Source organism: Diorhabda carinulata, chromosome 2 (genome assembly GCF_026250575.1).
Source record: "Diorhabda carinulata isolate Delta chromosome 2, icDioCari1.1, whole genome shotgun sequence".
Lineage (NCBI taxonomy): Eukaryota > Metazoa > Arthropoda > Insecta > Coleoptera > Chrysomelidae > Diorhabda > Diorhabda carinulata.
In genome coordinates, this window is record NC_079461.1 from 4,217,180 (window position 1) to 4,234,312 (window position 17,133).

The 17,133-nt window shown below is 30.6% G+C and overlaps 3 protein-coding genes and 1 long non-coding RNA gene across 4 annotated transcripts; 2 read left to right on the plus strand and 2 right to left on the minus strand.

Moving 5' to 3' along the window:
* The first annotated feature begins 25 nt into the window (after positions 1–25).
* On the plus strand, positions 26–5,873 carry LOC130890652 (melanotransferrin). The gene is made up of 11 exons (XM_057794853.1): positions 26–247; positions 620–890; positions 1,000–1,183; positions 1,240–1,534; positions 1,590–2,317; positions 2,376–2,540; positions 2,599–2,854; positions 2,970–3,192; positions 3,245–3,432; positions 3,496–3,667; positions 5,010–5,873. The coding sequence occupies exons 1-11, from the start codon at positions 172–174 to the stop codon at positions 5,233–5,235; spliced, it is 2,784 nt and encodes a 927-aa protein (XP_057650836.1). The 5' UTR covers positions 26–171; the 3' UTR covers positions 5,236–5,873.
* Positions 5,874–6,097: 224 nt separating this feature from the next.
* LOC130890656 (cofilin/actin-depolymerizing factor homolog) lies at positions 6,098–9,913 on the minus strand. The gene is made up of 3 exons (XM_057794859.1): positions 9,543–9,913; positions 7,952–8,274; positions 6,098–6,335 (listed from the first exon to the last, which is right to left on the minus strand). The coding sequence occupies exons 1-3, from the start codon at positions 9,543–9,545 to the stop codon at positions 6,218–6,220; spliced, it is 444 nt and encodes a 147-aa protein (XP_057650842.1). The 5' UTR covers positions 9,546–9,913; the 3' UTR covers positions 6,098–6,217.
* Positions 9,914–10,815: 902 nt separating this feature from the next.
* On the plus strand, positions 10,816–12,270 carry LOC130904084 (uncharacterized). The gene is made up of 2 exons (XR_009060810.1): positions 10,816–11,221; positions 11,456–12,270. It is a non-coding gene; the product is annotated as an uncharacterized LOC130904084 (long non-coding RNA).
* Positions 12,271–12,436: 166 nt separating this feature from the next.
* Positions 12,437–16,775, minus strand: LOC130904083 (RNA polymerase-associated protein Rtf1). Its single transcript, XM_057816640.1, has 9 exons — positions 16,567–16,775; positions 16,000–16,358; positions 15,454–15,845; positions 15,194–15,395; positions 14,976–15,135; positions 14,644–14,856; positions 13,130–13,414; positions 12,830–13,070; positions 12,437–12,771 (listed from the first exon to the last, which is right to left on the minus strand). Exons 1-9 carry the CDS (start codon positions 16,636–16,638, stop codon positions 12,671–12,673), a joined length of 2,025 nt encoding a protein of 674 aa, XP_057672623.1. The 5' UTR covers positions 16,639–16,775; the 3' UTR covers positions 12,437–12,670.
* Between the last annotated feature and the right edge of the window lie 358 nt (positions 16,776–17,133).

Consider the following 17,133-nt stretch of genomic DNA (forward strand, 5'->3'; position numbering starts at 1 on the left):
TTTAACTTGTGTTCTAGCAGTAACGCCGATGTAATGTAAAAATAGTCGTGACATGATAATAGAAACGAAGATTATTTTTGACATTTTTTCATATCGAGGCCATCAAAATAAAATTAACAGCATCAAGTGTTTGTTATGAGTGGTATGTAGTTATCTTGATTTAAATATAAAATGAAAGTGAATATTTCCAATGGCAACTTCTACATATCAGTCATCCTTATCTTCAATATAATTGTAGAGATAACATGTAAGTAGATACGAATTTGTTATTTATTCGGGAAAATAAGTTATGGGCGCGGTTGATGACTCCTCTAGGGTTTACATTATAATTTAATGAATTTGAAATACTTATTAATCGTGTTAAATATAAGAAACAATTTATGCTGATTCAAAAGGAGATAATTATAACTTTATCATTTTCATTGATAATAAATCCGTATTAGATGATTTTCCAAGTGATTAAAATATAAAAAGTTCAATATTTGAACATGTAAATACATACCTAGGTGGTCTTCTGAAGTTTTGCCTGTACATTTTATATGTTCTGATAATTATTCATGTAATTTCCTACATCTTCCAGTTGATATTTTGGTGCTTATATGTTTTCATTTCCATATAGGTCAAAATTTTTGGAAGATCAATTCCTTAGATCGAGAAATATATCGACCTAAAGAAGATAAAATTATTTGGTGTACGATTACACCTGAAGAACAACAAAAATGTCGGAATTTTTCATGGGCAAATGAAAGGGATCAGATTAAAGTTGGATACAAGACAATTAAAATTGAATGTGTTCAAGCCTCAAATAAAAAACAATGTATGGAATTATTAGATCAAGAAAAAGCTACAATGACCACATTGGATGCAGGAGCAGTTTTTACAGGTGGAAGGTACTAATTTCAATATATCAGATCAAAAAATATGTTATCTTTTGGAATCTTCATACTTATTATCCATATTTTGTATAATATTCATATTTTCGAACATTCTATTATACAGATATCACAGTTTGGTACCAATTGCTCAGGAACGATTAGAGGGAGGCTTTAATTACTATTATGCCGTTGCTGTTGTCAAAGTTGGTAGTTTGAGTTATGTAAATTCATTACATCATTTACGTGGTACTAAAGCATGTTTCGCTGGTGTTGAAACTTTTGCTGGATGGATTTTACCCATAAATACAGTAAGCAATCATATTGTTAGAACAAGTATGACTATTCAATATGTTTTTTTACTCAGTTAATGAAGGAAGGTGGTATGGACATTGTTGATTGCAATAATCATGTTAAATCTGCTATAAATTATTTTGGACCATCCTGTGCAGTCAATTGTCTTACTGACCAATTTAACCCTATTGGAGATAATTCTGATAAGCTTTGCCAACTGTGTGTTGGTAAAATACCAGGAGGAAGGTGTACAGACAGTGATCCATATGCCGGATATGAAGGAGCTTTTAGATGTTTACTTGAAGCTGGAGAAATTGCTTTTTTGAAACATAATACAGTACAAGAATTGTTAAGTGGACTTGAATTTGGTAAGTAACTTTATTTGCAGTACAATATGACAATTACAATAATTTATTATTTCAGGTTCCCTAGATATCAATAATTTTCAATTACTTTGTAAAGATGGTAGCAGACGTCCTTTATCTGAATATCTTGCTTGTAATTGGGGAAAAGTTCCTTCAGATGCTGTTGTTGTATCATCAGCAGTATCTTATGAAGAAAGGACAAAACTGCAAAGATTTTTACAAAAATTTGCTGAAAGATATCCAAAATTAAATAGGAATTTGACCGAAAGCACAAATCAAAATCAGTTTGATCAAAATAGAAACCCTTATGATCAAAGTTACAATAACAACAGATTTAAAAGACAGAATAATTATAATGACTATAATCCATATACAAGAAATGATAACAATGGATACAATAGAAACAATCAAAATGATGATAATCCTTATACCAGATATGAAGAAAACAACCCTTATGTCAGAAATGATGGGAACAACCCTTATACCAACAATCAAAACTCCAATGATCCTTTCAATCGTGACCCATATACAATAAATAGAGATCAATTTGGTGTTAATATTGACCCTTATGGGAACTCCAATGAAAATAATCCTTATGGAAATACAAATGAAGATAATCCTTATGGAAATCCTAATGATAATAATCCTTATAATCCATTTAACACCGGCCAATCTCAAGACAACTATCCTGGAAGAAATCAAACAGTTAACATTACTTATTATGAAGTGTTTGACTTATTTGAATCTAGTCCTAAATATGGGATACACCTCAACTTGTTATTCCAGGTAAGGATTATCTGAAAAGAGTTTTATGTTTGAACAATAAATATTTTATCATTTCCAGGATTCCACTAGAGAAATAATACCTGTACCAGAAAGTCAACAAACATATACAACTTTCTTGGGTGATTCACTTGAAACTATTATGGGTGTTAGATCTTGTCCAGTTGCTAAAGTGACATTATGTGTTACTTCTGAAGCTGAAAAAAATAAATGTATCAAGATGAGAGTAAGTGACACAGAAAACTATTGTTATACACTTATTAATGTGTTGAATTATTTTGCAGACGGCTCTCAAAGCGCAATTAATGAAACCGGAAATGGAATGCTACAAAGGTCACTCTCAGATACATTGTATGCAAGCTATCAGATCTGGTACAGCTGATGTAGCTGTTCTAGATGCCAGTGATGTTTATACTGCAGGCTTAAACTTTGATCTGATTCCTTTTATTAGTGAAGTTTATAATTTAGAAGAACCTGAGTATTATGTTGTTGCTGTGGGTAAGGAATCAGATCCCAGCACTGAATTAACATACCTTAAAAGTGAGTGAATGGATAGTGGATTAATTTAAAGTCTGTGCTTTCTACATGGTATACTTGTATTTAAGAAAAATATTCACAGGCTTCGCATTTGTTGACTAATTTTTTTTATTTTTAGACAAAAATACTTGCCACGGTGGTATAAATACAGCAGCTGGTTGGGTCTATCCATTAGCTTTTCTACTTAGCAACGGTTGGATGAGACCGTATGGTTGTAACAGTATCAGAGCAGCTGCAGAATACTTTTCCAAAAGTTGTGTACCAGGTGCTATAAGTACGGAGTACAATACAGGAGTACCTTATGATAACATGTGTGATCTGTGTCATGGATCTAGTTTTAGGTAAAATTTGCAACAAAACTTTTGAACTTATTTATTGTTGGAAAATTTTCAGATATTGTAGACGAGACGCTTCTGAGGATTATTATGGTCACACAGGAGCTTTTAGATGCCTAGTGGAAGGTGGAGGACATGTTGCTTTTGTGAAACACACAACTGTTACTGAAAATACAGGGGGTAAGAAGAGGGAATGGTGGACAAGAGATAATTTGAATGATGATTACGAATTATTATGTCCAGATGGTAAATATTATTAATTGATATTAGATATTGATTTTTCATTATCTGTTGTATATTTGTTTTTAGGTACAAGGGCTGAAATTAATGAATACACAAAATGTAATTTGGGAAAAGTGAAAGCAAACGCGATTGTAACTAGAGGAGGATACGGTTATAATGAAACTCATATCAATTCATACATAAACCTCTTTTTGTATGCTCAAACTTTCTATGGTAGAAAATTCGCTGATGAATTCAGGTAAGGATAAAAGTTTTGGAGACTTCTCTTTTTATTATACCACTTCAGATATTGGGTGAGGGTTTTTATATCGCTCTTACCTATTTTTGCCATATCTTTTCCTACCTTTCTAAAATTAGTCTATCTATTTCTTTCTTGCACTGCCTCATCAGTTTAAATGGTATTTTCTGCTTCAATTGATACTTGGTTGTCTTTATCATGACCTCCTTAACTATTCCCACTATTCTTCTCAAGTATTTCATTCACTTGGCATTTATTCTTCTTCATCTTTCCTCTAAAGTATCTAATTTTTATTTGTGTATGTTATAGTTAGTACTTCTCATTTTCACCACCATATCCATATTTTTATGTCCCAATATTATTTTATTTGATAGTAAAGTTTCCTAAATTATCTATCTCCCTATCTTTTGGCAAAATATTTTCTTTCTTATCTCAGTCTTTTGGTTTTCTTATCATGTTACCTTTCTATTAATTTTCTTTCTCTTACATTTTGTGCCTGTTCCTGAATATTCATGCGTACAGCTGGTAAACAACACTCATAATTTAAGGCAATACCAAAATCAGAATTTTACACGCCAGTCAGTTTAATGAGAGTATTGAAGCAAGCTAACATCAAAAAACCATTCCGAAATTCAAAGTTGATTAACTAAAAAAGTGTGCCGGTCACAAAAGTAGCTACTTTGAAATTTACATGTACCACTCATGAAATTGAGTTCAAGACCTCCCATATGGCTTTTGAGCCTTTCAACCTTGGGAATCTCATAAGTTTTGCAAGCAGAAATGCAGATAGTTGCTGTAGTACGTTAAGCTATTTTAGACCAAGTAAAATTCTTTTGTATTTTTATATGTTCAAAATTAAATTATTATTACCTTTAACTTAGTTACTAACTTAATTAAGATTTTTAAAATAATTAATAATGTAAAAGCAGACCATTTTTAAGAATCAGAATATTGTGCAGTTACTTTTTATGACTTAAGAGGGAGAAATAATTTTTTATATAAAGTGTATAATCCAAAAATAATTTTTTTAAAATTTGTTTCAATATGTAAGGTATAATTACAACTGATAGATTTTTGGAAATGTGAACAGGTTCTAATTGAATATATGAAAAATTAAAATAAACGATATATTTCTCAATGTAATAAACATCACTAGTCTACCTGCTAAAAATGAAAAATTAATTTCTTATAATGATGGAGATAAAACAATAACATCTTGACATTTTTCTCTAAAATAACAGATGGTCAGTTAGAACCTTGTCAGCCCAAGGTAAAGTAATGTTAATAAAAATTGTATTTTTTAATGTTCAATAGTTATTTATACTTATGTTTTCTAAATTAGTTTCAGTATGTTTTCCTCTCAGTCCCCCTATTCCGATTTGATCTTCCAAGATGCCACCACTCAGCTTAAAGTTATTCCGCCAAATCAGCGTCACTACCCCGAATATTTAGGAAAGGATTTCATGCGAGCTAGAAGAATAGTAGATTGTCACGCAGGGGGCTCTAGTTTAACTGCAACGCTTGTAGCAGCTGCCATCCCTATGTTTATACTTAGGTTGTTATTGTAGTATTATTTTTTTAGTAACTAGTTTAAACAACTAAGTTGGAATTTCTGGAACCGTTGGTGATATTCATATTGAACACATTGTTTACACTACCATTTCATCAACACTCACCGTTACACTGTCGAACGCGCGTTTCAATAACACAGTTTACCTTCAGTCTCTGAAGATGATAACGTGGTAAACGAAACGCGCGTCAGACAGTGTAATGGTAGCATAAACAGTGTGTTTAGTAGTTTAAAAAACGTGATATAAATATTTCCGTCAATTTCTTAACATTGTACAAATTTAAGACTCAGTAGAGTATTCTTCTATGAATTTAATGATGCCGTGGTGAAAGACGAAAAGAACAAATTCTTAATTTTTGTTGATTATAAGTGCCTTTTTAAAAATAACTCTGATCTAATATTTATTTTAAATCCTAGATTTATACACAAGTGAAATTATATAAAATGTTTTGTTAATAATTAAGATATTATTTAGGTAAATCAACTTTTATATAATTTTTAGTGTTAATGAAACATCCTTTATATTGAATCTTATTTTTGACTAATTGTTTTATAATGTGAATTTCAATTCCGTCCAAATATACAAAGTGTTTTTATACATTGTACTTTTTCATTTTATTAAAATTTTATACAATCCTCTGTAATTTTGATTTTAAGAATAACGAAAAACGTCCACAGATAAGAACAAACTACATAGAGCTAATTAAATCCATTCAAGTGATTTTCACAATTAGAAAAGTAGAAACCTTGATATATACCAGGTCCCATCCCAAATTAGATAGAAACATGGTAAAAACTGTTGAAAGTGTTACCTCCAAAATTCTAGAAAATCATTCTGCAGTGGTAAACATAAAAACACGTTTAATTTATAAATGAAGCTTTATTAAATATTCAAATACTTATATAAATAATACACCTGGTAGGTCGGTGCGTTGAGTAGACAGTCGAAGAGATACAAAAAAAACAAAAATAAAAAGGCGCTACTGGCGATCAGTGGATCGCAGTTTATCTTCTACTGCTGACATACTCGCCTCCGACAAATCTGTCGCTTGGATTGATTTTTGTATTACCAATGCTTTTTTAAGATATTCAAAGGAACTGAAACAAAAACGAAAAATTAGTAAATAAAATCTATATCATAAATTGTAAGGAATAAGCCTGTCGGTCATCAGGGTATGTAGAAGGGTGACAAACATAAGGTGCAAAAAAAATAAGGCAACATTTGCAAAAAGAATTCTTTGTTATTTACTTGGAACTTATAAACCTTTAGTGAAATTCACTGTTTACTATAATTGATCTAGTCCTTTGAGCCTAATAAGAGCCAAGCAGTGTATAAAATAAAGAAAAATATTTTAATAACCTGAGGCCTTTTTTTATCAATTTGTAACACACCTAATATATCAAAAATTCAACCTTAATTTACATTTGGTAACTTCACTGTTAAATGTCTAACATAAAATTATAAAAATGTGCAAATGAATTGAATTAAATTAACAAAAGAAATGGGGTTGTATATGTAATGAGTCTTTAATCTATGCAAGAGGGATGATGACAGGTGTATAATTTTGAATATTATCCTTATAATGGTCAGGAAGATTTAGTATAGTGATTTTTTGGATTGTTAAATCTGACATAAAAATTAAATTGAATCATAAAATACATCATATGATTCTAAAATCTTAATGCCAACTTTAAATTACACCTGTTTTGTTGTGGCATCAAAAACCACAAATATGTATCTTTGAAACCAATATTATTTGCAATAAACCTTTTGATTCGGCGCCAATTTTTTTTTCAATTTCTAATCTGTACTGATATTCCAAAATTATCAGTTGTAATACAAATCAAATAGTTGAAAGATAAAAATAGTGTGAATTGTGCAATGTTGCATTTGATTAAGTATTTTTCGTAATACATCACATGAAAAACTTTTGTTATATAATATTTTTTTTCAGTTTCTTTTTACTGCTTAACACTGTTCCCCGAGGTGAGGCCTATGCCCCTAAGGGGGACAATTTCATTATTAAGGGGGGCAATTCGAAAATGGGACCAACACGAGTTTTACTCTCTTTAATTCCAGACAATATAAATGCAATGCTGATTTTTGGTAGCATATTAAAATAATAGACATAATTTGGTTTGATAAGACCAAATATCAGGCTCCAGGCTTTGCAAGTAACCCCAGACCTTTTAGAATCTTGCTAAATGACCTGAATAGCCCATCACAACTTCTGTATTGTTTTATAGCATTCAATATTATTTAATTAAAAATAAGTGCCCATAAAAATTGTTGTATAGTGATTTCTTCCTAAAACCTATTAATTAAATTTCTCAATGGAATAATTTTGAAAATTATTTATGTTACACAGGAGCATAGGAATTTTAGGCTAAGGTGGGGCATGGCAAAAAAAGGTTGGGAAACACTGGCTTAGACTTTTTTGTAATTGATTTTTGGTGTTTCAGCTAAAAAATCTCAAAAATCTGTATAAAAACCATTTATTTATTGAAATAGACCAGATATCAAAAACATTGTATTGTAATTATAAGATATTTTATACTATATCATTTTAATTGACTATTTGAGAATAATCTGATTCTAAAACTCTTATATCAAACAACAAACAAGAAGTCAATAATGTAATTTGTGTAAATCAAATTGAATTTTTAATTGCATTAACTAGTTATTTTATAGAAAAATTGAACTTTAAACTCACCTAGCATATACCATCTTCTTTTTCACTGAGGCAGTGTCTGGACACCATGACATGAGGAATAATTTTTGTTTCTTGGTGGATTCAGATGTACCTTGGCACTGATGCATATATTCAAAATCGAAAAGTCCATAACGACATTCACCAGAACCTCCGGCCTGAAGATGAGTCAAGAAGTCTTCATAGTCTTCATTTCGCTCCCCTATGCGTTCCACATCAATCTGTTTGCCGTCCTTAATGTAGAAGATGGCATATCGGTGTTTTTTGTCCCTTTTAATTTCTTCGTGGACCTTTTTGCAAGCATCTGCTACAGTTACTCCTGATGCCTAGAACAAGAATTACACAAATAAATGACATACATATACTATTGAAGTAAAACTTATTTCATACTTTAGTATGTTATGTAAAAGTTTTGTTGAGAACAAATTTGAATAGAATCAGTAGAAATGTCAATCCCCTATCATACATCCTGCCGTTTGCAGAAAATAAATAACTAATAATTTTTAAAATGATAAGTAGAGAAAAAGTACAAAGAATTATTACATATAGTTATTTATTCATATTCATCTAACCTTGACAAAAAGATAAGACTTCCTATAATTTGTGGGGATAGCCTGTTATTAGGAAATTGGTTTAGTCATCAACTGAAAACTTCTTAAAAGAGATATCACAATGATTTATTAGTGGGGGAATATTATGAACAATCTCTCACTATTTTTTATATCGATTGGTTGTTCCTCAGTAAAAAGAGTCATGTAATAGATTAAAAAAAACTAGATTCATTTCTCACTTCCTTTTTAATAAAGTAACTATTCTCTATATTTCCTAATAATTTATTTGGCTTCATTTAGAAAAGAGATTAGTTAGAAAAAAAGACCATAGAATCAAATATTTAAACAACTTCCAAATTTCATTGACTAAAAGGAACAGTTGCGAAATTTAGAATTCATTAAAAATTTTTAAAAATAAATCATTTTTCGCCACATATGGAGTCATAATATCTACACCTATTTTTGTTTTTAGAACTATGACTTAAAAATAGATTTAGACGATATAATTAAACCACACGTTTATAATAAAAGGAGTGAATTTCGTATATTTAAATAATAAAAAAACGATAAAGGCGAATCCCATTGAAAAATACTGGAAGATATCGAATGTCACTCCATATAAATGTATGACTCATTATGTAAAATTTTCATTTTTCAACAGAAATAAATTAAATTTTTTCTTTTCGTTTTAACCTTGAACCTACCCATTTCGTGAGTCATCCCCACAGGTGTATACCTTATAATAAATTAAATTTTTTTGCTGTAAAAATATTTTTTCTTTTTGGGCGAGGTTCTAATATCAACCGAAAAAACAAATCATTAACAATACTGACAGTAATTTGTTTGAACATGAACTTAATATTTAACGAAGTGGTAAAAATCGTTTATAACTGTTATGTGCATCCTATTTTGGCTAGATTTAATGCCAATCTATAAAATATGGCCGCCCGGCTTACTAGAGATAAATTTGTTAATTTTCGCAAAGACAAGAATTTTACTATCAAATCACGCCATACACTTAATAAATTATTGAAAGCACTTACCATATTTACTTCCTAATACGAAAAAATGTACAATTAGAAAAACTGAACAAACAGATTCACTGAGTTAAACGTACTGCCTGTCTTTGTAGATCGGTTGGGGACGTTGTCCTACCGGCAGTTTTTGATACGCTTGCGCAAGCTGAATAATAATACGCGAATATAAGATTTACTAATACTTATTTACAGAATCCACTGGAATTCCTGAAATTGAATTCAAGTTTCAAATGATCAGAAATATGAGTTTTCGTTAGTACCGTCATTAACAAGTCATAAACTTTCAAATTATTCTAAATAGAAAGTTGAACTACTTTTCGCTGTCTATATGCTGCGCGAGTTTTGAATACAACTAAAAGTTTAAATTTTTATTATATATTTATGTTTTAAAGTTTTGTCGCGACTAGTTTTATTATAAAACAGTTAACCTGTTTTTATATATTTCAAATTGGTACTTAGATAACCGTTACTGTCGCGATAGTAAGTGAAAAAAATAATTAGGGGTCTCAGATATGATCTTGCGAATTTCAACCAATGTAAAAGCTGGATTCGCTTAAATGCCCATAAAAGGTAAAGAGAGGAGTGAATGCAAAATGGCTGCCACTACTTGAAAAGCTGGCGCCCCGCCCTCCAAATTCATTGATTTCTTCAAAGGGACGAATAGAAAGGGTTTTCTACAACTACGTCCGTTTTCCGTAGAAAAAATTATATACAACTCAATAGTAACGAGTTAAAATACAGTTTACAATTTCTATTTATGTTGATTCTAATAGAGTTTACTATATATGGAATTATATATTTTAATTATTCAAGGCCAATGACAATTTATTTTTTATAGATAAAAAGAATAAAATGCCAATGAGTCATGTTTAATGAAAGTTCAAAGACACACATTAAGTACAAGGTTAACTTAGACGTCAATAAAAAATGTCACTCTATTTAAAATAAGTTTAAATTTAATGTTTTGTTAGAAAAAAAATTTTTAAACAATTTTAATGGTTGAAGATATTTTATAATTAAGAGGTTGGTCGGCTTGAATTTTACACTGTCATCTATTGGACAATAGCTTTGTTTTTAAGGTCTGATTCCTAAATTAGGTACCTAACGTGTGCGCACTTTCAAAATTGTTGTTCAAGGTTCATATACAGGTTGACCAGTTCTGAATTTTTAGTTCTGTGCTCCCAGAGCTTTTGACGGCAAAAGTTCGCGCTAAAATACGAATGGACTTGTAATGAAGCATGCGCATTATAGCGATCCTAACTAATTCGGAATCGATTCTAAATTGACTCGCGAACAAAGCTTCGGTTATAAAATTTGATTATCTTTTCGAACAAACTCCAAGAAAAACATAATAAAAAACAAAATCGTTTATAAAATACCAGAAAATTTTAGTTGGGAGAAAACATCTGCATATAATAAGAGAGTGATTATAGGAATGTCAAGTAGTATTGAAAAATAACAAAAATAATGTGTCGTATTGAATAAGTTATTTACTACCACAGACCTGGTCTGTGTTTACTACCTTATGGAACTAACCTCAAATGATATATGTATAATAAGGACAATAAAAACCAAATTTAAGAATATTTAGATATGACAGTATAATTTAAAAAAAAAAAACAATAATTTTTTGTTCATACGGTGATACTAACTTTCATCAAGCAGCGTATTTTAAGAATCCACAAGTAAGAATGAATGAAGTTTATTTTTACGTATTTATTGTAAGACAATAAATTCCTTCATGATTGTTTAATTATTTCATCTACATGACATGAACTAATTATTCATTATTTTACTTCCATACTAATTGAATTTATTAGATATTTTTCAGTTTTACATACCTATTGAACCATTTTGGCACATAGACAGTAAAGAATCGGGCATTTATTATTTTTTCAAAATAAATTGTCGATTTACAGTTGAGTTGGATAAATACTTCATTAAAATGACCATAGAGTTCTGATGACCTACAGTTGACTATCATAACATCCACCCACATATTCAAGAGCTTTTAGAAGATTATTAATGGAGTATGCAAGCAAGAAACGTCAAGATCTAGTCTAAGAAACAAGCAATAGAAAACAGAGGACAAGAGGGATTTATGAGACCAAGGGTAAGAAAGAAGCAAGAGAATTGCAAATAAACATTAAGACCCAGGCTAATAAACAATCAAGAGAAATCCAAAAGTTATAGTAAACTGGGGAAAAGGATAACAAAGAGCAAAAGAAAAACTAGGGACAAGAAGGATATATCAAGATCCAGTCTAAGTAAGAGCAAAATAAATGCAAAAATAAGAGAAAACAGAGGACAATAAAAGAAAACTGATTAGAAGTAGGAAACACAAGATCTACTCCAAGAAAGAAGCAAGAGGTATCCAAAAAAGAGAAAACAAGGATATATTAAACACAAGCTAAAAAAGAATTGCAAATAAAAGAAAATTGATGAGAAGCGGGAAACATTAAGATTTAAGGTTAAGAAACAAGCAAGAGAATTGCAAATTAAATAAAGCTTATGAGAAGCAAGAAACATCAAAACACAGGTTAAGAAACAAGAGAAATCCAAAAGTAAAGGCAAACTGAGGATGGAAGACACATTGAGACTCCCGGTACAAAAGAAGTGAGATATTTCCACAAGTAATAGGAAATTGAGGACGAGGGAAAACAGGACATAAATAATAACATGGTTATTGAAAATTATGGAACTGTTTTTCGTAATAAATTTTTTATTAAGTAAACTTTATATTTCAATAATTATTTACGCAATTAATACAATTTCGATTGTACGCAGCATTTTTTTAAATAAATTAGTTTAAGAATTCTTCATTACATAAAAAATGTATTTAATGAAGCATGTTTGCTTATCAAAAAGCAGGTAAACGAATACAGAAAAGAAAACAATAATTAAAAAACGTACATTTAATATTTCACATACATCATATCTACTATGTACAAATCTTACATATGTATATTATAAAGAAACAAAAAAGTTTGCTAGATGACAAAAAATCATAATAAATATTTAAAATTATGAATCACGAGTTATGACAAAAAATTTAATACCTTTTTGATTCGTTCTATGGTAGCTAGTCTGAGGTTCTTTTTAAACAAGTTCGATACGAGGAGTCTACATAAATACTAAATAAGGCCTCTTTTCTTTTTATAATCTTGAAGATTCAGACTTCTTTTGGGAGCCAAATCTTTTGTTACCGCCTTAGGCACCACATTTACTGGAGTAGCTAAAAAATCAATAAACAGGATTTAACTTGCAAGTTAATTTTATTAGTAATAATTTACCTGCAAGAGGAACTTCAAGATCAATTTTAATATCAAAATCATGAGCAGAGAACAAATCGTCTTGAGATACTTGGGCCACGTGGACGGATTTCTTTGTCTCTACAACGGCTTTCACCTCATTTGTTTTCAGATCAGACAGTTTTTTCTCCATTTCTGCTTCTTTCAAGTCCCGCGCCTCTTTTTCACCCGATTTAAAGTTCATCCTAGGTTTTGTCGATCGTCTGGTAAATGGATCTTCAATCTATAACAATGAAATAATTACATATGGAAACTCTGTCATGTAATCAAATTTATTTCTACCTTCTTTCCTTTATTTGCTCGAACTTCGGCCATAATTGCTTTCTCCGCTTCCTCTACGTTCTTTTTTCGATTCCTATCATTAATATATGAAATACTGGAAATTGTTGAAGTACGTAATTTGTCCAATTCTGATGCTCTCTCTTCCAAAGCAGCCAATTTTTGAGCCAGCTCCCTTGCCAGATCTTCGTCTCCTCTACTCATAGCGCCGTCTCTTTCTTTCATCAGTTGTGTTTTTTTCATTGCATAATTGTAAGGATTCGCTTTGAAACGAGATTTTTCTTGAATCTAAACAACAAAATACTCAAATCACTCTCAAGGGTTCAAAATATATAATCAAGAATAATGTAATTATAGAACACTCACAATTACACTGCTCGACAAAGTTATCATCGTCAGAGGTAAACTTTTAGTTTTAATTTACTTTTAGTAAATGTAATTGTGATTGTTGCTGTATATATAAATATCACCAATGGTACCATAAATGAAATCATGCTTAACAGCTGCAATAGAAGTAATTCTGAATATCCCAACAAATATTGGGTCAACCTACAAGGGCTGAGACAAGCGAAGATTGGGAAACTATAACCAGAGAAGATCTGCTTCATTTATACGGACAGACTGTTTGCTGTCGTTCAAATGGCTTTTGAATAGTGTTCGGACATTTCCTCTTACTCTTGTGTCTTCTTATGTATCCAATAATAAATAATGTTTTACGGTATCAAATGCCTTCCATAGATATAGCAGTATTCACAGGGAGGGTTTTCCCTAATCTATCCCACTGTGGAGTTTTGATGTTAACACAATCACACCCCGAGTGGAATTCTCTTACGAAATCTTGAATTGTTCATTAGAAATTTGCTTAAATTTTTCCGAAAAGTTGTTTAGTCCATTCGTAATCCTTTTCTCAAAGGTCTTTGCGAAAACTGTGATTTCAGACATAATTTCCAGGTCTCGTATTTCACCTTTTTCATAGATTGGTAACACAATATCCAATTTGAACGCATCCAGGCATATGCCAGATTAAAAATTTTTATTTATTATGATAGTGGAAGATGTGAAAATTTCTTCCCTGATGGCGACCGTTTTTTTGGATTGTGTATTAAAATGTGAAATAATAAGTAAGAGCAACCTATGAATACCAACAGGAGTCCTATCGGGCACTGTCACATTAATGGACAACTTAAGAGGACTAAGGAAAATTGAAAAAAAAAAACAAAAAAAGAGAGACAAACCTAGAAAATCTTGGGATTGCAGCATATTCATTTAGACCTAAATTGGGATCTTCATTAAGTTTCAATGTAGATAAATAAGAAGAAAAGAATCAAGAAATATTTGGCCTTCCAAGTCAATCTTTATTATGTACCCTGATCTAGATACAAATTAGAAAGTAGACACTGGAAACAAGCAGAGGATCTAGCTCAAAAAAAGGAATGAATGGAAGACATTTGCACAAACAACCATTATTAATCTACACCATTAAGTGATAGAAGGGTTTACAGATCACATATACTTACTATTCTTTCTACGTCCTTTTCATTAAATTCGTAACTAATTGCTTCCTTAATATCCATTTGTTTTTGTTCCATTTTACTTTTAGAAGGCATTTCATTTCCTGCTATTCTAGTTGCATCTAACCATTTCTGATATTCGTGTTCAGTAAATTCCTGATTCGATATAAATTCTAACCTAAACACCCTTTCTTGAGTACCATGCCTTACCTTTAAACCCTATGAGCAAATAAAAGAATTTAAATTTAGAAGAAACAATCTCTATGTATATAAAACTTATCATCATTTATTGCAAATTTAAGAGAAATAATTGAAATATCAGAATTTAAGAAACAAACCTTATTAGTTTTTGTATTGCCCAAATTGTATATTTTAGCAGTTTCATAGACTCCTATAACTTCTGCTACCCTGTATACAGGTGCATTGTTGTGTTGGCCAATACCAACTCTCACAAAACAACCTTTCGCTATTCTATCAAAAAATGGCATGTGGACAAATCTGTCAGATATAAAAATAAGTTAACTAACACATACAGTTTTACTTGATCACTACAAACCTTTCCAATTTGTGTCTAGATAAGCGTACGTAATTAAGATCGACTCTGGATGGCAAATAATCCTGTTTCTTTTCTTCTTCTTCCTCTTCGTTATCACTGAAACTTGAGCTTGATGAAGATCTCGATTTAGATCTAGATCGAGACCTAGATCTAATTGAATCTGCTATAGTTGGTCTTTGGGCTGTGGGTGAAGGTTCTGCTTCTGATAAAAATGAGAGACATTAATAGAAATTTAAGCAAATAGGATATTTTTAATTTACCTCCATCACCTGAGTCGCTATCGTCAGAGTAAATATCTGAAGCTTTTAATTTTGTTTCATTTTTCTTACTCATTATTTCTTCTTCTTCGTCTTTCTTTTTTTGTTCCTCTTTCTTTTTCCTCTCTTCTTCGGCTTCCTCTCTTTTTATCTTTCCTTCTCTTCTAGCCTTTAATTCTGCCATGGCATTTACTCTCTTATTTTCAGCTTTACCCCTATTCTCTTCTATATTTTTCTTTCTCTCTTTGCTTCTTTCTTTGTGGTCAATTGTGCTAAAATCATTCTGTAACTTACTTACAAATTCTTTATCTCTATCTTTTTCTTTAGGTTTTGATGGCTTGTCTCTGGCACGTTCAGCCTTTTTTGCTTGTCTTAATTTCTTCTCAATCTCAAACCTAGAAGTATGCGGATATACAGATACTCATGATTTGAGAAGGGATTGTTATTTATATCATTTTATAAAACAGAAACCAACAATAATTATCAGTAATATTATGAGAAAAATATAAGAAAATGTCCATTACAATATATAACTGACTAAAAACTCACCTCGTCTTCATCATTTCCCTTTGTTCTATCCTTTTAAAAATCTCTGTTTCACGCTCTTTCTCAGTTAAAGCTGCTAATCTGGCTCTATCTTCTTCATCTCCCATTAATTGATCATCATAGCCATCATTAAATTCTTCCTCAGAGCTGGAAGAATCTGATACTTCACCTTCTTCAGGTTCCGACTTTTCTGCTTCCTCTTGTTTCTTAGTTTCTCCCTCCTCAGCCTCTGATTCTGATGAAGAATCTTTTCTTGCTTTTTTCTTTGCATTTTTCAACGAACTATCCGATTCTGAATCAGATCCAGATGAATGAGCAGCCGGGGACTTTTTCTTTTTGTTTTTGGCAAGTTTTAAAAATTCCTACAAAACATATACCTAATAACATTTTCAGGACCGTTGATATAACGAACATTTACAAAACCTGCATGCATTACAAAAAAGTGTTAAGTCGTAATTCAACTGACGTCTTAAAAGTAATAGCCTACTGGATACTTTTTACATACAATTTTAGAAACGTTATAGAGCATGGGTTATTTTTTTACGTTTTGAATATTCAAAATATTCTTACCGAATCCAAGTCACTTTCGGAATCATTACTCGAATCACTATCTATTAAAGCTGTATTTTTTCGCTTAACCATATTTATAATTTAAAATTAAAACTTAAAATTTGTAGCATTACACACTTTTACAACCCAGTTAATTTTACTACTAAATGCTAACTATCAGTACCACCATAACTGAAGCATCTAGCTTGGTAATTGACATATGTCATGTCACCTTATAAATATAAACATACATAAACTATGATTATTATATATTTTTATAACTATAAAGGAAATTATATTTTTATATATACTGAACTTCATATATTGACATGAAAATATTATTACATACTCTTTTTGTAAAACATTGATCTGACTAAATTTGTCAATAATAAACATTCAAATCACGGTAGCACAAACTTTTTTCTGCTCTGGATTACTTTATACGAATCTACAAATATTTAAATATACTCTATTAAAAAATACGATGGTAACAATCATCTAATTACGATTTGTATGTAAATGTAAATATTTCGAAAGAAAAATTTAAAAGTAACTTTATCATCTTAAAATAGATGGCGTTTACACGAT